This window comes from Mauremys reevesii, linkage group 12, assembly GCF_016161935.1.
Source record: "Mauremys reevesii isolate NIE-2019 linkage group 12, ASM1616193v1, whole genome shotgun sequence".
Lineage (NCBI taxonomy): Eukaryota > Metazoa > Chordata > Testudines > Geoemydidae > Mauremys > Mauremys reevesii.
Genome location: NC_052634.1, coordinates 19,500,875 through 19,522,797, shown reverse-complemented (window position 1 = coordinate 19,522,797; position 21,923 = coordinate 19,500,875). Strand labels below are relative to the sequence as shown.

The 21,923-nt window shown below is 51.1% G+C and overlaps 1 protein-coding gene and 1 long non-coding RNA gene across 2 annotated transcripts in view; both read left to right on the top strand.

Annotated features, from left to right (window-relative positions):
- LOC120375474 (zinc finger protein 850-like) overlaps window positions 1–19,975 on the top strand; it is a gene marked incomplete at its 5' end in the record, with an annotated part of 271,416 nt that extends 251,441 nt beyond the window's left edge. The window contains one exon of the mRNA XM_039496133.1: window positions 19,490–19,975. Coding sequence (XP_039352067.1) covers window positions 19,490–19,855 — 366 coding nt within the window. The remainder of the gene's footprint in view (window positions 1–19,489) is intronic.
- On the top strand, window positions 8,489–18,573 carry LOC120375480. The gene is made up of 3 exons (XR_005586569.1): window positions 8,489–8,552; window positions 12,985–13,073; window positions 18,539–18,573. It is a non-coding gene; the product is annotated as an uncharacterized LOC120375480 (long non-coding RNA).
- Window positions 19,976–21,923: the final 1,948 nt, after the last annotated feature.

Here is a 21,923-nt window from a genome sequence, read left to right as displayed (position 1 = left end):
GAAACCCTGCTCAGATGAAAGAAAACAAAGATCAGTTGATTTCATAAGACTGTCATAAAAAAAACCACTCTATTAATTTAACTTCAGTGCTTAGTGTGAGCTGGTGTGCCTGGGGCAGTCCACACTGAAAATGCCAAGATCAGGGCAGGCTGAAAAAGGGAGAGCAGATGCTCCCAAAACTGGTGGTTAACACTGAAGTTAAACTCACTGACCAGTCACAAACTGTGCTTCTGATCCCCCACGCTGGTTATCGAGAAGCTGAAAAAAGAAATCACACGGCCCCCTTTATTGCATTCCAGTTCTCCGACTCCCAATCAGCACCTAGGTCCCGTACAGTGAGAGGTTATTTAAAAACTCTGCTCATATACAAAATGTTTTTCTGACCCCAAAGGGTCAGCCACATTACAAGATCACTATAGGTTTGGATCTTACCCAAAAGACCACACTGCCAGCCAATCCTTTAGCATGGAAAGACAAGACACGACTCAAAAAACATTGTTAAATGGGAAAGTAGTGAGATGCATTCAGAAATCTATATATCAGGTTCTTAGCATTACTGGTGAGTTGCTGGCTTGAAAGTCCGTCCGGAACACATCCACAGGTTGGATGGGTCATTCAGTCCTTTGTTCAAGGCTTCAGTTTGTAGAGAAGTTGCTCCAAAGGTAGGAAGAGGGATTGAAGACAAAATGGAGATGATGCAGCTGCCCTTTATATTCCTTTTGCCATGTGGCTTGTACTTCCTGTGTCCCAAACACAAGCTTCACAGCACATGGCATGGAAAAGCCTTGGAGGTCTCAGCACACAGACATACCCCTGCAGGTCTTGCTGACTCAATAGGTTTATGCCCTTGATCAGGGATGGGCCACATCCAGCCGACAGGACCGTCCTGCCCGGTCCCTGAGCTCCTGGCTGGGGAGGCTAGCCCCTCCCCCACAGCCACGCCACCGCGCGGGCAGTGCTCCTGCGGGGCAATGTGTCTGGCTCTGTGTGGTCCACGTGACTGCCAGACACGCTGCTCTGAGCGGCATGGTAAGGAGGTGGGGGCGTTGGATAAGGGGCAGGGAGTCCCGGGGGGCAGTCAGGGGACAGTTGGATAGGGCGGAGGTTCTGGGGGGACGCGGGTTGGATAGGTGTGGGAGTCCCAGGGGTCTGTCAGTGGGCAGGGGGGTGGATAGAGGTCAGGGCAGTCAGAGTTCAGGTAGCAGTGGGGTTGGGTAGGGGGTGGGGTCCTGGGAGGGCAGTTGGGGGGGGCGGTCTCTGGAGGGAACGGTCAGAGGACAAGGAGCAGGGGGGGTGGATTGCTCGGGGATTCTGAGGGGGGCAGACAGGAGGCAGTAAGTGGGAGGGGCGGATAGGGGGTGGGGCCAGGGTGTTTGGGGACCCCAATGTGGCCCTCGGGCTAAAAAGTTTGCCCACCCCTGCCCTTGATCCTTTCCATGGTCTCACTGTACAGCTGATGGGCCATCAAACAGCCTAGGCAGCGCTGATGCCAATATGTCTCACCCAGAAACACTGCACAAGTCTGGAAATACAGATCTACTCTACAAATCTATAACTCACAATACAAAGGTGATACAAACATAGAAACAAAATTATCATACTTGGAAAAGCATAACATTTTCACTGACACCTTACATGGCATATCTAGCACGAGTCATTTCAATTGTATCAAATTGGTATTAATAATAAAAAAAAATAATATAAAATGTCTCACAATTCCATACAGTGTCACACTTGGTAAAGCAGTGAATTCCCAGGACCAGCTCCCCTGGTCCTTGAAGATGCTGAACACTCTGCTTATGATGTATTGAAATACCCACATATCTGCTGGGAACACAGACAGACAGACACTGTGTCAGTCTGTACCCCTATGTTCACTCTTCTAGAAAATTATGATCAATTTTGTATACAGAATGGCATTTTGAAAACACAATCTACTGAATATTATCCTGTTAAAATGTGTAGCAAAACTGTATGTAAAGTTTTGAGATGTTACTGTATGATATTACTGAAAAAGTTACAATTCCGGGGAACACCCACAGACCAGTTCCTTGGAGACAGCAAGTTAAACAGTTGGTCAAACAGCCATTCTGCGGCAGGGGGAAGGTGTGAAGACATTTACATTCCATCAGAGGGACACTTGAAGCTCATATCAACAACAGACAGCCTGGCCCCATGACTCAGCTGAGAACTGAAGTTGTTTCTAGTAGAAAAGGACTGAATTATAAAAAGAGGTGAGGAAAATACTTGAGACTCTCTCTCTCCCCTTCCCCTCTGCTCATGACAACTTCTGAAGAACTGAACTTGGGCATCAGGGGCGGGTTAGGGGGGCAGCGGGGGCGAGGGGACAGCAGGGGAGGAGATGGGAGGGGGGAGCCTTCCCGGCCAGGAGCTCAGGGGCCGAGCAGGCTGGGCCCGCGGGTCGGATGTGGCCTGCAGGCCGTAGTTTACCCACCCCTGATTTAGAGGTTACTTTGTGTTTTATCTTGCATTTCTTTTGTAAACAATTCTGACTTTTATGCCTCATTACCTGTAGTCACTTAACATCTTTTTTTTTTTTGGTAATTAACAATTTTGTTTTATTGTTTTATCCAACTAGCGTGTTTGGATTAAAGTGTGTTGGAAACTGCATTTGGGATGTAGCTGGCAGCGCTCCTGCCCTGAAGGGTTAAAAACAGCCCTGGGAGGGGGCTGTGGCTGGAGAAAGCAGCGTTTAGGCTGGGCTGATTGGGGGAAGTGGCTGTAGCTGGGGCCACGCCCCAAACAGACTCAGCTGGCCCTATAAAGGCAGAGAAGCCAGGGGCAGATAGAGTCTCTGTTTGTAGAGGGAGATGGGCCTGGCTGCAGGGAGCTGGACACAGGGTACCTGAGTGGAGCAGGGCTGGGGAAAGGCAGAGGAGCTGGGGAGCTCCACCCTGGAAAGCCCCGGGCTGCGGCCTAGCAGAAGGCAATAGGTACTGGGGGGTTGCAGAGGGCAGCCCAGGGGTAGGCAAAGGCAGCAGGTCTAAACCCTCCTTGCCAGTGATGAGTGGCTGATACTGCAGTCTGCCCCAGGGGGTGGGGCTAGACGATGACTGGCCTTAGACTGAGCCGAGGTGGGAATAGTGGGTCGGAGTTCCCTGGGGAGGGGAGACCCTAAGACTGAGGGGTTACTGCCAGAGGGCAGCACCCCAGGTAAAAGGGGCACCAGGTCCAGGGAGGGGCACGGGGGGCCAGAGGACAGGCGGATCACTGGCCTGCAGAGGGTGCGCCGGAGCTGGAACGAGCTAATTCCCAGAAGTCACCAGCAGGGGGTGCCGCAGGGATGAGTCCACTCATCTATATGGGATAACAAGGCTGGTGCATGTCATTTTCCACTGATGAAATGACAGACTTCATATGAGCTTGCCTTGTTCAGTAGTGTGCTGGACAGGGAAAGATGCACATTTCTGGGGCAAGTCTGGGAACAGAGACTTTTCTGGGGTTTTCTTGTGCTGCACTGTAACTCATGAGTCGCTGACTAGCAGCACTCAATACTGTGTAGGTGGGAGCGAGTTACATGCTGGAGACTGTGTGTTAACTGCCCAGGAGCAGCTGCTCTCACAGTAAAACAGTGTAAAAGTCACCCCAGCTTGGGAAACTGAGGGGACACAGCTGTTCAACACTCCAGATTGCACTGTGGTTAATGTCACAGACACTCAATTTCAAAGAGGCTCCTAAAACACAGAGTAAGTAAATCCATGTCCCAGAAATCCAAGACTCCAGAGAGAGGGCAAGTCTCCCTGGCACTGCTTCTTGCTGACGGAGAGGTCCAGAGACAATGAGAGAGTCCTGGGGAAGCTGGGAACAGTAACCATGGGCTGGTGGGGTTCAGTGGAGAAAGGGAACAGGAAGGGCAGGGATAGTACTGAATGCAGGATCTCAGCAGTACTAGATGTCAGGATAGCACATAGTGCAGCCCATTGGAAAACATAATCCCAACTAAACATATAAAACGATGAGGTCTAAATTAGCTGTTTCCACTCAAGAGAGAGATCTTGGAGTCATGGATAGTTCTCTGAAAACATCCACTCAATGTGCAGCGGCAGTCAAAAAGCGAACAGAATGTTGGGAATCATTAAGCAAGGGATAGAAAAGACAGAAAATATCATATTGCCTGTATATAAATCTATGGTACGCCCACATCTCCAATACGGCTGTAGGAGCTGGATTTTATAATGTACTGTGAGAATTTAATGTATGATTTGATTTCATCCTGTCAGCCACCCTGTTTGAATAGCAGAAAGGAATGACAGACCAGAACAATCCTTCTGACTGATTATGGTCACCTTTTGTTTTAGGATAAGTTACACTGTCTACTATGGTTTCCTCTATGTATTACAAATTAGGCACGCTAGTTACATATACATGTCTTTGTTTTAAGGTTTAGTAAATAAGAGACAGGATTCTCTATTGTGTCTATGTTAAGTAGATTAGAGAAACATTGAAGGCAAGGTTTCATTAGCAATGCCTTTTTGCTCGATATAAAATACTACTGTTTGTATTCTCAGTGGGTTTGTGCGAATGAGGATGTATGCATCAGGAAAAGAGAAGGTGTAAAGGCCATTGTTATAGCCAGAGTCAAGGAAGAAGGAGTCAAGAGACTTAAAGGACATCAAAGAATCATCAACGCGCATCCATAATGAAGGGCAGATTGATGACCCTGAGGTAAAGGCTGGCACCCCTGAGGACAATTGATTAAATCAGAACAAAGGACAGGCTGACCCTCTCGGAGGTGCAGTGGAATGTTTACACCAGTTAAGAAGTAACCGATCACAAACTGACACAGCAAAATCCATAGACTTCAACAAAGGAAAAAACCTATAAGAACCAGGGTGCTTGGCCATGGGTTCGTCTTGCCACACTCCAGGAGCATTGGATTGCGACCGACAAGACCCCAGCCCTACACTCGTGCTCAATCTAACTGGCCATTAGATTGACTCGAGCTACAACAGACAGACAGACAGAGAGACAGAGAGAGACAGAGACAGAGAGAGAGAGTGAGTGTGAGTGTGAGTGTGAGTGTGAGTGTGTCTCTCTCTCTAACTGTTGTATTCTCAATAAATGCTGTGTATTTACCTTCCTCTATAAAGATCCCGTGTGCTTTACAGGAGCATAACACTGCATGCAGATGTGGTCACCCCATCTCAAAGAAGTTTACTTATGCAAACAGGAGATATTTGACACTGTGCGATACTGCTCCTGTGTTCTGCAGCAGGGGAGGGTCTGTGGCAGTGTGTGTGGGTCACTGGCATATTGGGCTGATGCAGAGACAGGACAGAGCAGAGGTGGCATTGTGGAGCTGGCGTGAACCGTATCTCTTCATTTCCCCTTCCAAGAACTGAGGGGACAGGAATCCTTACCCAGCGAGGTCACATTCTCATAGTTCTCCTGCATGACGTCTCTGTAGAGGGCTCTCTGAGCAGAGTCCAGCAGAGCCCACTCTTCCCTGGAGAAATACACAGCCACCTCCTCGAAAGTCACTGGCCCCTGAAAGAGCAAGGGTCCAATACTCAGTACCTGATGTCCCACTCCCACTATTTGTGGGGGAAAGAAGCCAATCAAATGCAAGCTCTGGGTGGATCACAGTCAGAGTCCCACCTCCACCCCACTCAGAGCATCCTGGAAACACCAGGTTAAGGGGATGAAGCGAGAGTCACTTTTCTCTCCCAGCAGATCCATCACACGCCTACTAGCCACAGACCAATAGAGGAGATGGAGCCCCTAGCAGGGACCAGGGAGAGATCCCTGGTAGGAAGCCCAACACCCTCCTCATTGTGAGGAGCTGGATATGAAGGGAGGGGAATCTCCCCTAAACCTCACTAGTGGGTGCCCCTTTCATATCTCACAGAAGCCGCTGGTTAGTCAGGTCAGGCTCCAGCACTGGGAGTCTGGTCAGTTTTCCTAGCCCCATGTAGGAGGGTTATTTTCTCTTTCACAAATTAGGGTATTTCCACCTCCTAATCTCATGGGTCTTTTCCTAGAATCTGGGCCATTTATTAAACTCCCCCCAGCAGGAATGTCACAAGCTGTCCTCCTCCCTTCCCCACCTTGTGCATTTCCTGCCCCGCTCCAAACCAGACTGTGCAAATCTTCCTATCTCCAGGGTATTTGCTGTCCCTCTCCCTCCTGCAGGAACCCACCAGCAACCCCCCGATAATCCCTACCTGAACAAGCTCCTCCGCAGCTATTTCTCTCCCCTGTCCCATGGGAGGATGGAATGAGCTGGAGTGAAACATGGACGTCATTCTGCAGCCTGGCAGGGCGAGAAGGGCAGTTGTGGGGGTTACAGAACAGGCTTTAGTTAATTTCACAGGACGATTCTCCAAGGCCCCTTCCCTGCAGACAGACATCCTAGACTCTGCCATCCTGGGAAAGAGATCAAGCATGTTATTACAGTGTAGACCTGGCCCCTCCTGCCAGGCTAAGCCCAGACACATTTTTAACCTCCCTTCTCCCTCTCCCCTCCTGTAACAAAGTCTCTGAACACAAGGCTAGAAAAGAGCAGAACCAAAGGAGTCACTGTGGGGGATTCCCTCAGACACTGACCCCATGGCAGTCACACCGCAGCAGAGGGAATATGGAGTCAAGAACCAGCTTTTCCTTTTGATCCTGTCTGATCCTTTTCTTGTTCACTGGAAAGTGGTTCTGCCCAGGGATGCTGCAATACATGTGTCTGGGTGGACTAGAGAGCTGGAAATCTCTCCCCCCACTCATTTCTCCCACTGCCCCTTTCAGTCTCTCCTTCCCCTGTCCTCTCTCCCTGCCCCTCTGGCTAGGACAGTCCCATTCCTGGGGGCTTTGCTCTCCCATGGCTGGATTTTCTCCTGGCAATTGCTAATGGGAAGAGAAATGACGAGAGGCTGTTTGTGCAGAGTCACTTTCTTGCCAGTCCCCAGCACTTTCCCTGAGGTCTTTCAATAACCTGGGGTCCGTAACTCAGAATTTGTATTAACAGGTCCCAGCGTTGCCCCAAGGGGCTAGGACCAGCTGGAGAAAGTCATCCCCTGAGCCAGGCAGAGAAGAAGCTTTAATTAAGGTCACTGCTCAGTACAGAGCCCCCACTGGGGGAGCAGCAGCTGCTAAGCCTGGTCTCCCAGATCACAATGGAGGCTGCAGCATCTGACTTAGGAAGCTGAACCCCAATATCCTGAGCAGAGAGGGACAGAGCGTTTGAGCAGCTTCCCTCCTTTAGCTCTCTGGGGAGAGCAGCTAATGAGAGCCCCTCCTCACAGAGAGAATTGCTGATCTCATTTGCCCCACTGTCCATCCGGAGTCACCCCTTATCTTTCCATGCAGTGACTGTGGATTAACAATGGTCCAGAACGCTGTGGAAGAGAACATTGTGTGGCATTTCTAGCCCCTTTCCCACCTCCAGATCTAGGACAAGGATTGGGGGGGAAGGGGGGGGGAATATTCCCTATGGGACCGGAAGTGTTTGATAAGTGGATAGGAAGTTATCAGGGTGAGTGGGCCTGGCTCCATGGGGGACGCTCGCTCCTCCCTCCCCTTCCTGGGCCTTCCCACGCCCTGTTGCCAGCAGAGAGAGCCCCCCCCCCCGAGCCGTGTCCCTGTCTCAGGGCCCCCCCAGCCTCTGCCCAGTTCAGGAATCTCTCAGGGGAACCATTTCCCACCCGCACAAGGGCAAATCACCGCAGCCCCAGCCAGGGTCCTGCCAGATCTTCCCTGGCCCCCAGTCCCCAGAGTCCCTGGCCAGGGGCCCCAGACACCCCCAGAGCCCCACCAGCCACAGGGAGAGCTGGACACTGGCGAAGGGGAGAGACAATGGGGCCCACTCGGGGGACAGGGACCGTCTCAGGGGTTTGGGGGGGGGGGGGTCACCCGGGGGGCGGCGCGTGGCTCTCTCGGGCGACCGGGGGCAGGACGGGAGGGGACGCGGGGGGTCCCCACGGGGGGGGGCAGCGGTAAATCCGAGGGGATCTCAGCCCCCCCCCCCCTTTCTCTCCCCGCTCCTCGGGGGTCACCGGCTCCCCACCACCCCGGCCACGTCCGGGCTGCACCGACACTTCCCCCTGCCCCCTTCCCAGCCCCAGGGAGCAGATCCCGGCGCTGCGAGATGCCGGGTCCCCCGCCCCGGACATTGGGGCGGAGTCACCGCCCGGCCCCGCCCCCACTCCCGGACCTGGAGGCTGCAGCTCCGTAGCGGGGCCGGAGCCCGGGCCGGGCACGGGGGGGTTAATGAAGGTCTCTCCCGCCGCGATCTGCGCATGCCCAGAGCACAACGGCACAAACCTTCTCCGGGCCGGGAGAGGCTCCAACGGCCCCGCACGAACCAGGCAGAACCGCAGCGCCCCGCGCCCGTTCGCGCTCCGCCTCCGCCTCCCTCGCTGACGTCACTTCCGCTCCAGGGAGAGTCCGGAACTACATCTCCCAGCCTGCCCCGGGGCCGCGTCCGCCCTCTCCAGCCCAGGTGAGGGAGGGTTCAGCAGCTGGAACTGTGCATGCTCCGTGCGAGCTCCGCTGGGGGCGGGAGAACAAAGCTGCTGCTGCTGCTGCCGCCTCCGTGTGAGCCGGTGAGTGAGAGACCCGGGGGGGCGGGAAAGTGGCTCTGCCCCGGGGATCCTGAGAGAAGCCGCGGAGCCTGGGGCCCGGCGGGTGGGGGCGGGGTATTAAATCGCTCCCCGTAGCAATGTGCGGCTCCCGGGAACTGCGCATGCTCAGTAACAGCTGCTGAAGCCGCTGCCCTTCCCCCTGCCCGTATCAGCCGGAACGTTCCGCTGGGCGCTGGTTCCAGGGGCGGGGCGATGGGAGCAGCGGGGAGCGGGGGGGGGCGAGCAGGGAATTGATGGTTGGGGGGTCAGGCAGCTGGAGGCAGGGTTGGGGGAGGGGGCTAAAGGGCACAATCCGTGCTGGGGGGAGGGGGAGTTGAGCTGTGGGGCGGGGGGTGAGTCGGGGTTGCACGGGGGGTCATTGGGGCGGGAAATTCGAACTGTTTCTGTGCAGCCAGGAAATTCCCCTGGGGGGGGTCAGTTCATTGAATCCTTCTCTGTTTGTGCCACGTCCTCCCACATACAAAGTCTGTCAAGTTTTTCCCCTTTTCTCTCGTTATCACACGTGGCTATAAAATCCAGGGAGACTCCCCCCCAATGATCAGCTCTTTAATCTCCCCTGATATTGCCCTGGTCTCTCCATGAGTCTCAAGTGTCCATTTAAAATCTGTCCGATGTGCGGGATTATCCCCCCCCCCCCGTTTTACCTGCAGCGATTTGTCCTTGTCTCCGTGGGAAATTGTTGCCCTGGGTCAGTCCCCAGCACATGGCTGCCCCTGACGTGGGGGGGGGGGGGGGTGAGATGCCCGTTCTCTGCCAGGACGGGGACGGGAGGGGCACGTGTCCCCCATGGAGACTGCCCAGACCCTGGTTTCCCAATCCCACCCACTGGCCCCAAACTACCAACACAGTTTCCCTCAGCCCCCAGTCACCTGCCCGTCCCCCACTGCTGCCCCCTTCCTTTATCCATGGTGCCTTCCAGCTCCCCCCCCCCCCCCGCCCTCTTAAATCAGCTCCTCAAAGGGCTCCTTGCTGCCCATGGGAATGGTGGCAGAGGGAGGAGCCATCACTTTGTGTTTATGTATTGGACAGTCATATAAAATCCAATCAAATCCTTTCTCTCTAGTTATTCAATAGTAACATAAAATCCCTTCAGATCTTGGTGTTTTTCTCTCATGTTGTCAATTGCTTACCTTGTGACATGTTTTCTCTGCAAGTCTCAAAGACTGATATAAAATACCCTATACCAGTGGTCCCCAACGCGGTGCCTGGGGGCGCCATGGTGCCCGCGGGGGCATCTTAATGCGCCCGTGTCCTGGCCCCCGGGAGAGCACCTGCTGACAAGCGGCGTCATCGAGAGGCGTCGCTGCAGAAATGCCGCCACAGTGGTCCTTCGGCTGGCACCCGCCAGCCAAAAACGTTGGGGACCACTGCCCTGAACATTTGCCCCACTCCTCTTTAGTTGTCTATTTCTAAGTGAATATGCTCTGAGATTTTTTCCCTGTCTCTCTAATGATAAAATACAAAGAAAATCTGAGATTTACACCTTTCCTCAGATTCATGGATCTAACATGTTTGCAAATGTTGCCCATTTCCGCTCTATTCATTTATCAGATATTGATGTGAAATACTCAGCTTTTACCTCATCCCAACAACTGATATAAAATCCCTCTGATTTTCCACTTTCCTCTCTATAATTGGCAAAAATGGATCCAAAATTGCTCAGATTTCCACCCTTTCTCTTTCATTTCTGAACATTGATCTCAAAGCTCAGGATTTCCCTCTTTCTACGTCATTATCAAATGTCCATTAAAAATCCTGTTGGGTTCGGGGCTGTTCCCCATGTCTCTAAATCCCAGCAACTTCTCCTTCCTTGGAGGGAACCTGTTGCCCTGAGTCGTTCTCCATCCTGGAGGTCGCAGGGGCTTAAATTGCCCAGTGATCATCTTTCCCCTCTCCTTTGAGAATCATTTGTTCCCTCCTTAAAATGTTTGCTGATGAAAGAGACCAGACACATGTTTAATACCCATCAGATCCAGAGGCCTCCCCCTGTTTGGGGGATCAGTGGTTCCCAGCTGGTAACGGGAGAGTTGGCTGGACCCTTTTCTTTTCTCCAGCTGGCATGGGATGAGGAGGTCACTCTGAGTGCAGTGTGGGTCCAGAAGTATCCCAAACCCCATGACAAATGGTCTCTGTGAGGGGCTGCTTCCCACAGTGCTAAGCTGTAGCCACGTTGGGGTGGATCCATGGTGACCATTATTTGCTAGTGACAGGGCATGGACATGTCTTACCTTTGTGCTGAAGGGCAGGTGGGGGTCCTAGGCAGGCAGTGAGTTCCCAATGGGGGTCCCTGGCTGGTGTGGGGAACCCTTTGGGATTCCTAGCCTGGCAGTGAAGATCTGGTGGGGGTTCTCTGGCTGGTGGGGCTCTGAGGGGTCTCTGGCCAGGGATTCTGGTGGCTGGGTCCCAGGGAATATATGGTGGGACCCTGGCTGGGGGGTCTGGGTTCTGGGTACTAGGGGTGTTTGGGGGCCCCTGGATGGAGGCTCTGGGGGCTGCTACTAACCATGCTCCTTCTCTCTGATCAGCTTGTGCCAGAATCCTGGCTCCAAGCGCTTCCTAGCATTCCCCAGCCGGGCCCAGTCACCATGATAACTTTCTATCCACTTATCAAACACTGGGAGGTGAAATGACAGATTTTGCTTTTCTCCCATCTTGAAAACTGCAGCAACTTCTGGTTTCATAGGGAAAATTCCTGCCCTGATTCCTTGTCCTAGATCTGGGGGCTGAGGGAGGTGGGAAGGGGTTGAGCATTGCCACACTATGGCACTATCTTCCACAGCATTCTGGACTCATTCTTTCTGAAATCTGGTTTCATTGAGACCAATGTTAATCCAGAGTCACTGCATGGAAAGACAAGGAGTGACTCCGGATGGACAGTGGGGCAAATGAGATTCTCCCTGTGAGGAGGGGCTCTCATTAGGTGCTCTCCCCAGAGAGCTAAAGGAGGGAAGCTGCTCAAATGCTCTGTCCCTCTCTGCGCTGGATATTGGGGTTCAGCTTCCTGGGTCAGACGCTGCAGCCTCCGTTGTGATCTGGGAGACCAGGCTTAGCAGCTGCTGCTCTCCCAGTGGGGCCTCTCTGCTGGGATGTGACCTTAATTAAAGCTTCTTTTCTGCCCTGCCAAAGTGATTATTTTCTCCAGCTGGTACTAGCAGACCTGGGCTTTGTTAATACAAATTCTGGGCCACAGATTCCAGGTAACAGACAGACCTCAGAGAAAGTGCTGGGGACTGGCAAGAAAGTGACTCTACACAAACAGCCTCTCCTCCCATTAGCAATTGCCAGGAGCAAATCCAGCCATGGGAGAGCAAAGAACCAGGAATGGGACTTTCCCAGCCAGAGGAGCAGGGAGAGAGGACGGGGAAGGAGAGACCGAAAGGGGAAGTGGGAGAAGAGAGCTAGAAATCTCTCTTCCCACTCATTAGTCCACCCAGACACATGTATTGCAGCATCCCTGGGCAGAACCACTTTCCAGTGAACAAGAAAAGGATCAGACAGAGGAAAAACCGGTTCCAGACTCCATATTCCCCCTGCTGGGGTGTGGCTCCCCTGGGGTCAGTGTCCGAGGGAATCCCCCACAGTGACTCCTTTGGTTCTGCTCTTTTCTAGCATTGTGTTCAGAGACAAAGGGCAGGTCTGCACTACCACCGGATCGGCAGGTAGTGCTCTCCCATCAACTCCAGTACGCCACTGCCTCAAGGGGCGAATGCAGAGTCAATGGGTTAGCAGCAGCAGTCGGATGCTGCAGTAAGTCGATCTAAGTAAGCCGACTTCAGCTACGCTATTCTCATAGCTGAAGTTCATAGAATCTTCATAGAATCATAGAATCTCAGGGTTGGAAGGGACCTCAGGAGGTCATCTAGTCCAACCCCCTGCTCAAAGCAGGACCAAACCCAACTAAATCATCCCAGCCAGGGCGACCTTAAAAACCTCTAAGGAAGGAGATTCCACCACCTCCCTAGGTAACTCATTCCAGTTCTTCACCACCCTACTAGTGAAAAAGTTTTTCCTAATATCCAACCTAAACCTCCCCCTCTGCAACTTGAGACCATTACTCCTTGTTCTGTCATCTTCTACCACTGAGAACAGTCTAGATCCATCCTCTTTGGAACCCTCTTTCAGGTAGTTGCGTATCTTAGATCAACCTCCACCTCCAGTGTAGACCTGGGTTTTGTTATGGGATGGAGGGATGGAGAAGGGAGGTTAAAAATCTCTCTGGGCTTAGCCTGGCAGGAGGGGCCAGGTCTACACTATAATAAAGAGATTGAGCATGTTCCCAGCATGGCAGAATCTAGGATGTCTGTGTGCAGGGAAAGGGCCTGGGGGAATCGTGATGTGAAATTAACTAAAACCTGTTCTGAAACCTCCACAACTGCCCTTCTCGCCCTGCCAGGCTGCAGAATGACGTCCATGTTTCGCTCCAGCTCATCACATCCTCCTATGGGACATAGGAGAGAAATGGCTGAAGTGGAGCCAGCTAAGGTAGGATTATTGCATGGTTGCTGATAGGTTCCTGCAGGAGGGAGAGGGACAGCAAGTACACCAGAGATGGGAAGGTTTGCACAGTCTGGTTTGGAGGTTGGAGCGCGGCAGGAAATGTACAGGTTGGGAAAGGGAGAAGGACAGATTGTGGCAAACCTGCTGGGAGTTGTTTAATAAGTGACCTAGACTCTAGGAGCAGACCCATGAGATTAGGAGGTGGAAATGCCCTCAATTCTGGAACAAAAAATAACCCATCTACATGGGGCTAGGAAAACTGACCAGACTCCCGGTGCTGGAGCCTGACCTGACTAACCAGCGGCTGCTGAGAGAGATGAAGGGGGCACCCACCAGTGAGGGTTAGGGGAGATGCCCCTCCCTTCATATCCAGCTCCTCACAATGAGGAGGGTGTTGGGCTTCCTACCACGGAACTCTACCTGGACCCTGCTAGGGGGCTCCCTCTCCTGTATCAGTCTGTGGCTAGTAGGCGTGTGATGGATCTGCTGAGAGAGACAAGGGGCTCTTTCTTCATCCCCTCACCCTGGTGTTTCCAGGATTCTCTGAGCGGGGTGGGGGTGGGACTCTGTTGACTATCATCCACCGGAGCTTCCATTTGATTGAAAGTGTGAGTGGTGCAGCAGGTACTGAGTGCTGGACTCTTGCTCTTTCAGGGGCTGATGACCTTCTAGGCAGTGGCTGTGTATTTCACCAAGGAAGAGGGGGCTCTGCTGGACCCCACTCAGAGAGCCCTCTACAGGGATGTCATTCAGGAGAACTATGAGAATGTGACCTCGCTGGGTAAAGATTCCCGTCCCCTCAGTTCTTGGAAGGGGAAATGGAGAGAGATGGTTCATGTCACACCCCAATGCCATCCCTACTCTGCTCTGTTTCTGCCTCACCCCAATATGCCAGTGACACACACACTACCAGAGACCTTCCCTGCTGCAGAACACTTTGGGAACAGTGCACAGGAGCCGTATCATCTAGTACTGCTGAGTTCCTGCATTCAGTACTATCCCTGCCCTTCCTGTTCCCTTTCTCCACTGAACCCCACCAGCCCATGGTTACTGTTCCCAGCTTCCCCGGGACCCTCTCATAGTCTCTGGACCTGTCTGTCAGCAAGAAGCAGAGCCAGGGAGACTTGCCCTCTGTCCGGAGTCTTCGATTTCTGGGACATGGATTTACTTTCTCTGAGTTTTAGGAAACTCTTTGAAATTGAGTGTCTGTGACATTAACCACAGTGCAATCTGGACTGTTGAACAGCTGTTTCCCCTCAGTTCCCCAGGCTGGGGTGCCTTTTACACTGCTCTACTGTGAGAGCAGCCACTCCTGGGCAGTTAACACACAGTCTCCAGCATGTAACTCGCTCCCAGCTTCACAGTATTGAGTGCTGCTAGTCAGCGACTCATGAATTACAGTACCCCACTGGAGAACCCCAGAACATTCTCTGTTCCCAGACTTCCCCCAGAAATGTGCATCTTGCACTGTCCAGCACACTACTGAACAACGCAAGCTCATATGAAATCTGTCATTTCATCAGTGGAAAATGACATGTGCCAACCTTGTCATTCCAAATGGGGTTTCCAACACACTTGAATCCAAACACACGGGTTAGGTAAAACAATAAAACAAAATTGTTAACTGCCGGAAAAAACATATTTTCAGTGACTATGGGTAATGAGGCATAAAAGTCAGAATTGTTTACAAAAGAAATGCAAGATAAAACACAAACTAACGTCTAAGTTAACCAGCTAAAATGGATTCAAAGCAAATGTTTCTCTCACCATCTGCTGAGACAGGCTGGTTTTCCTTTCAGCCAGGACTCCCCCTAACCTGCCCCTGCCGCCCACATTCAGCTCTTCAGGAGTTGTCATGGGCAGAGGGAAAGGGGAGAGAGAGCGAGATTGAGAGATTTTCCTCACCTCTTTTTATAATTCAGTACTTTCTATTAGAAACAACTTCAGTTCTCAGCTGAATGATGGTGCCAGGCTGTCTGTTGTAGATGAGAGTTTCAAGTGTCCCTGTGATGGAATGTAAATGTCTTTTTCACACCTTCCCCCTGCCAGCGAATGGCTGTTTGACCAGCGGTTTGCCTTGCTGTCTCTGAGGAACTGGTCTGTGGGTGTTCCCCAGAATTGTAACTTTTTGTAATATCATACAGTAACATCTCATCACTTTACATACAGTGTTGTTACACATTTTAACAGGAGGATACTATTCAGTAGATTATGCAATTTCAAGTGATACTTCACAAGCCATTCTGTGTACAGAATTGATCATAATTTTCCAGAAGAGTGAACATAGGATTACAGACTGACACAGGGCCTGAGTCAATGTGTGTTCCCAGCAGATATGTGGGTATTTCAATCCCTCCTAAGCAGAGTGATCTGCATCTTCAAGGACCTGGGCAGCTGGTTCTGGGAATTCACTGGTTTACTAAGTGTGACACTGTCTGGAAGTGTGAGACACTTTATATTATTATTACTTTATTATTAATACCACTATGATACAATTGCAATGAATTGTGCTAGATATGCCATGTTAGGTGTCAGGGAAAATGTTATAATTTTCCATCTATGATCATTTTGTTTGTTTGTATCACCTTTGTAGTGTGAGATATAGATACGTAGGGTATATCTGTATTCCAGACTGTGGACTGTGTTTCTGGATGACACCCCCAGATCTATTGGCATCAGCACTGCCTAGCCTGTTTGATGGTCCATCCAGGGTCATCAGCTGTACAATGAATCCATGGAAAGGATCAAGGGGATACACCTATTGAGTCAGCAAGACATGCCGGGATATGCCTGTGTAATGAGACCTCCAAGGCTTTTCCATGCCCTGTGCTGTGAAGCTTGTGTTTGGGACACAGGAAGTACAAGCCACATGGCAAAAGGAATATAAAAGGCAGCTGCATCATCTGCATTTTGTCTTCAATCCCCCTTCCTACCTCTGGAGCAACTTCTCTACAAACTGATATAGGCCCCGACTCTGGGGGGGCTCTGCACCCACCGGGGAGCTCAGCTGTTAGCAACTGCCAATCCGCTATTTAGCATGCTCAGCAGCCTTCAGCACCTCTTTGGCTGGCTGTGGCCAATCAACTGTTTTCCCTGCAGCTGCTGTAGCTCCCAGCTCCACTGCAGGCGTGTGTGAGCCCTTTTAATTTTCAGGGCTTGGCAGCTTCTGGGCTAGGGGTGGGGGGGATGGGGTGGGCAGCCTCTCGGCAGGGGGCTGGGGGGTGATGGCTGGGCAGCTTCTCGGCTTGCCCCAGGGGGCTGATGGGGGCAGTACAGGCTGGGGGGGTTTCTCAAGGACTGAGCCAGCCATTCTCAGCCCTCTCTGGTGTCTTCCCCCAGGAGCGGTGCTCCCCTCCAGCCAGGAGAAACCAGCAGTGGGCCCCCTTAGTGCTGGGCAGGGGGACAAACCAAAAGACATTGCTCCTTTAAGAAAAGTTTGCCCTGGTGTCTGATGAGTGAACTTGGCCTGAGGCCAGCTGCTCGCCCCCTCCCCGTGCTCCAGCCAGCCGGGTGCACCCAGCCATGGCCAAAGGGGAGAGGGGCTTCACTGCAGCCCTAGCCCCAGGTGCAGATGAGCAGCCCCCCTTCCCAGCCCGGACCCTGCCTGTGCCCAGACTCCTCCCATGTGGCCTCTGGGAGCTCCCAGCCCCTACGGCTCTGACCCAGGTCCCAGGGCTCTGCATCCATTGCCCCATGTGTGGGGGGACAAGAGGGGCCAACACACCACCAGTGCTTCTAGCCGCATCCTCCCCATGGGCTCTTCTCCATGGCCGGCTCTCATGCCTGAGAAAGTAATGCTTGCCCCCCTCAAAGCTGTCTCCCCCTCCTCTGCCCAGAGCAAGCTTGGCTGAGGGGCTTTTCCTCCCCGAGAGGAAGTTTATCCCTTCCCGTGCTGACCAGCATCTGCATCAGGAAAGATTGATTTCCTTCCCCTGGATCCATCCACCCCCCATCTCCTCTTCCCTGGGAGCTGCATTCCTTTTGCTGCATTCACCCCCGTATATGAGCTTCAAGTCAGGAGACATGGTCCTGCTTCACCTTGGGATGCCTGAGCTTGTCTTCCTTCGGGGTGCTGGGCTGCTGCAGCCCGGGGGAGGAAGCAACCCCTCCCCCCCCGCCTTTGGCCATGATCCCACCAGGGCTCCCCACCCACAAAAGTTGAAGAGTGGGTGAGGGAGTCAGCGAGCGAGCTTCAAAGTGGGGGTGGGCTGCAGCCTGGGGCACTGGGAGGAGCTGGAGTGACACAGCAGCCATACAGCCAGATGAATAAATGGGCCATTTCTATGCTGGGCTGTTGAATTAAATTTCTCTCTCTGGCTCAGGGTGGGCAGTTCCTGGGCTGGCCACAGTGGGTGGGGCTTGGGGGGAGACAGAGCTGCTTTGAGTGCATGGGTGGGAGCGGGCACTAAACAGAGGCACCAGGAGGTGGGGAGCAGAAAGAGAGAGATGGGAAAAGGGACCCAGGTAGAGAGCAAGAACTGGGAAACATCAGGAAAGGGAGATACCAGTTACAGACACACTTTCAATGAGTACACTGAAAGTGTATAAATATGCTGAAAATAGCCTCCCCTCAAAACTGGCAGAGCACCCCTCGGCACAAGAACCCTCGCCCTTACGGCAGGAAGGGGTGGAAAGGAGTGAGCGGTAGGTAGGAGGCATTTAGGGCAGGGGGTCGGTAAGGAGGCGGCATTCAGGAGAGTCTAGGGAGATGGGGCAAGAAGAAGTACAGTGGGGGTGGGGCTTTGGAGAAGGGGGCGGGGCCAGGATGGGGCACCCACCGGCAAAACCAAAAGTCAGCACCTATGCAAACTGAAGCCTTGAACAAAGGACTGGATGACCCATCCAAGCTGTGGCTGTGTTCCAAACAGACTTTCAAGCCGGCAACTTACCAATACTGCTAAGAACCTGATATATAGATTTCTGAATGTATCTGACTCCTTTCCCATTTAACAACTTTCTTTCTGTTTCTGGTTTCCTTTCTCTTTCTTATCTAAACTTTTAGTTTAGATGCTAAAGTATTGCCTGGCATCATGGTATTTTTGGTAAGATCCAAACCCATACTGACTTGGTAACATGGCTGACCCTTTGGGGTCAAAAGAACATTTTGTTTATGTGCGCAGACTTTTTAAATAACTTCTCACTGTACCGGACCTAGGTGCTGACTGGGAGTCAGAGAAGTGCAATGCAATAAAGGGGGCTGTGTGAATTCTTTTTTCAGCTTCTCAATAACCCGTGTGTGGGATCAGAAGCACAGTTTGTGACTGGTCAGTGAGTTTAACTTCAGTGTTAACCACCAGTTTGGGGAGCATCTGCCCTCCCTTTTTCAACCTGCCCTTACCCAGGCACACCAGGTCACACTAAGCACTGAAGATAAATTAATAGAATGTTTTTTTTATGACCAAGTCTTCAGAAATCCACTGAACTCCTTTTGTTTTCTTTTATCTGAGCAGGGTTTCCAGTTTCCCAACCTGATGTGATCTCCCAGCTGGAACAAGGGGAAGAGCCATGGGTCCCAGACCTCCAGGGTTCAGAGGAAATAGAGATCCTGAGAGCTCCCTGCAGAGGTGAGGAAACATTAAAGCAACTCAGAATCTGTAAGTGCCTGAAGGAATCATCTGGGATGCCCTACAAAGCCCTTGGGAGGTCTCTCAGTTCATTACTGTCCCTAGCAGGGATCATATCCTTAGGGTAAATATAGCTCATGGCTTCCTGTAGACCCTAGCAGACACCAGGCAGTAGCTTCCTCCCTTCCCCCGTGAATTTGGATGGGATGTGGAGGCTGAATTGATCCCCTCCTCTCTCCTATTTGGGGGAAGAGTTTGGGGGAGTTCAGTTCTTGATTTTTATTTTACTTCCCTTCCGCACTTGTTTTGGTTTGGCCTTCCCCTTTCCATCCCTGTTTGAGGTTTCTGTCTCTATCGCAGCAGGTGACGCAATGGTATGTGAGAAAGAGGAGCAGAATTCTCAGCAGGAAACTGTTGAGCAAGTGGATAAACACAGAGAATTATCGCAAAGATCAAAAAGAAATCTGTCGAAGAGTCATGAGCAGGGAAGATCCTGTGAGATTCAGCACACACCAGAAAGAGAGCAAGGAAACCAGCCAGGAGAGAAAATGGGTAAATTTATTTCCTGTCGGGGAACTCAGAAGAGCATCAAGGAAACCACAACAAAGCAGGAAATCCTCATGGGAAAGAGGGAAAATACATGCAGTGAGTGTGGGAAAAACTTCACTCGCAGCTCAAACCTTATTGCCCATCAAAGAATCCACACAGGGGAGCGGCCCTATAAATGCTGAGTGTGGGAAAACCTTCTATTGCCACTCAAACCTTATTGCCCATCAAAGAATCCACACAGAGGAGTGGCCCTGTAAATGCAGTGAGTGTGGGAAATACTTCACTGAGAGCTCAGCCCTTTCTGCACATCAGAGAATCCACATGGGGAAGATGCCCTTCGAATGCCATGAGTGTGGGAAAATCTTCAGTCGCAGCTCGCACCTCATTAGGCATCAGACAGTCCGCACAGGGGAGAGGCCCTATGAATGCAGTGAGTGTGGAAAAACCTTCAGTCGCAGCTCACACCTTATTAGACATCAGACAGTCCACACAGGGGAGAGCCCCTTTGAATGCAGTGAGTGTGGGAAAACCTTCAGTTGCAGCTGGAACCTTATTAGGCATCAGAAAATCCACACAAGTGAGAGAACCTATGAAAGCAGTGAGTGTGGGAAAACCTTAGGGCCCAAAGAAATTTTGTCCAACTCCACTTCCTAGTTCAGTGTGTCTCATTACTGTTCCAGAGGATACCAGGGTTAGATTGAGAACAATCATCCTTCACCGTTTGGATGCAAAGAGAGAGTGCTTCATAGGACAGTCCTTCCCTGTGGATCCCAAACTGGCTGCCTGAGTGGGTAACAAGGACTTTCAGGCTGTAGAAATGGTGGTAACCAATGAGGCAACAAATGTGTCAAGCTCTAATTTCAGACTTCTGGATACTCACATGCTGAGTCCTGATTCTAAGGTTTTGTGTCTGATGCTCTGGCTACACAATAAAGCTGATGTTGGTGCAGCTGTAGCACTGCTATTACAGAGGCTCTCCACCAATGGGAGAAATCTCTTCCCTAGGACTTTATTAGTCCAGCCCCCACAAGTGGTGGTGGCTATGTTGGCAGGCAAAGCTCTCCTGCTGATGTAGTGTTATTTCACAGGGGAGGAGGGTTTTGTAACTACATTTCTCACCAGTGTGTATTTTTCACACCCCTGAGAAATATAGTTACACCAATAAATGTCTTTAGTGTAGACTAGACCTTAGTTTTCTCTTGTTTTATGTATTTACATCACTTCTCTTTGAAAGATTAAAAAATGTGACAAGAGAGTTATTTTCCCCCATGATGCAAACATTCCCATATAGGAAACCCCTTCCACCAACATACATGGCAAAAGAGCCAGAGATATATGAACTCACATGTAGTGTAAAGAATCCTGTGGCACCTTATAGACTAACAGACGTTTTGCAGCATGAGCTTTCGTGGGTGAATACCCACTTCTTCGGATGTCGAAGAAGTGGGTATTCACCCACGAAAGCTCATGCTGCAAAACGTCTGTTAGTCTATAAGGTGCCACAGGATTCTTTGCTACTTCTACAGAACCAGACTAACACGGCTACCCCTCTGATACATGTAGTGTAAGGAGTTCTGGTAGAAAACCTCCCTCCAAAGGCTGGGATGGGAGAATGTGTGTGAGAAAGAGTGTATGAGAATATTGGCCCAGTATAGATTTAATTTTTTTGTATTTCAGATAGAACGTATTTTGCTTAGCTTCAAAGTTAATTTCTATTAAAAGGAAAACTACTCGAGGAGACAAGTTGTATAACTTTTTACCCACTTAGCCTGTAAGGGTCACTGAGTTCCCCACGTCTCTAATTTGCAAAGGAAAGGCCTGACATCTGTCATAGGATGTGTCTAACAGGTAGGAAAGCTGCAATCATCAACCATCAATATCAAGGAAAAGGCTGGACTCCACTGCCTTTCATGTGTAAAAGCTGGCTAGAGGGTGATCTACAATGAAAAGCTATGTTGACATAGCCACATCTCTCAGGGGTGTGAAAAATCTACTCCACAGAGAAGTAGTTAATGTGAGCCCCAGTGTAGACGGGCTTGGGTTGGGTTGTCAGAAGAATACTTCCAGTGTTTGAAGTGTAGACATAGCCTTAGGGCTGGTCTACAGTATGTGGTTATTTTGGAATTAGCCGAGTTAATTCAAAATAAAACTGATTCCGTCTACATGCCCAAATCATTTTGTTTTTGTTTTTTTTAATTTAAAGGGCTCTTTAATCCGGTTTCTGTACTCCACCTCAGCAAGTGGAGTAGTGCTAAAATCGAGATTGCAGTTCCGAATTAGAGGTACTGTGGACACAATTTGACATTATTGGCATCCAGGAGCTATCCCAGAATGCTTCCTTGTGACCACTCTGGACAACACTCTCAACTCCGATGTACTTGCCAGGTAGGCAGTAAAAGCCCCGGGAACTTTTGAATTTCATTTATTGTTTGGCCACTGTGGTGAGCTCATCAGCACAGGTGACCATCAGGACAATCCACCATCACAGGCGACCATGCAGAGTCCATCATCATGAGAGCCCACACAGTCCTGGATTCACAGATGAGCTCCAGCATGGTCTGAACGGGAGGTACTGGATCTCGTTACATGTTGGGGAGACTAATCTCTTATGGGAGAACTACGTTCCAAAAAAAGAAACACAAATACACCTCTACCCTGATATAACGCTGACCTCGGGAGCCAAAAAAATCTTACTGTGTTATTGGTGAAACCGCGTTATATT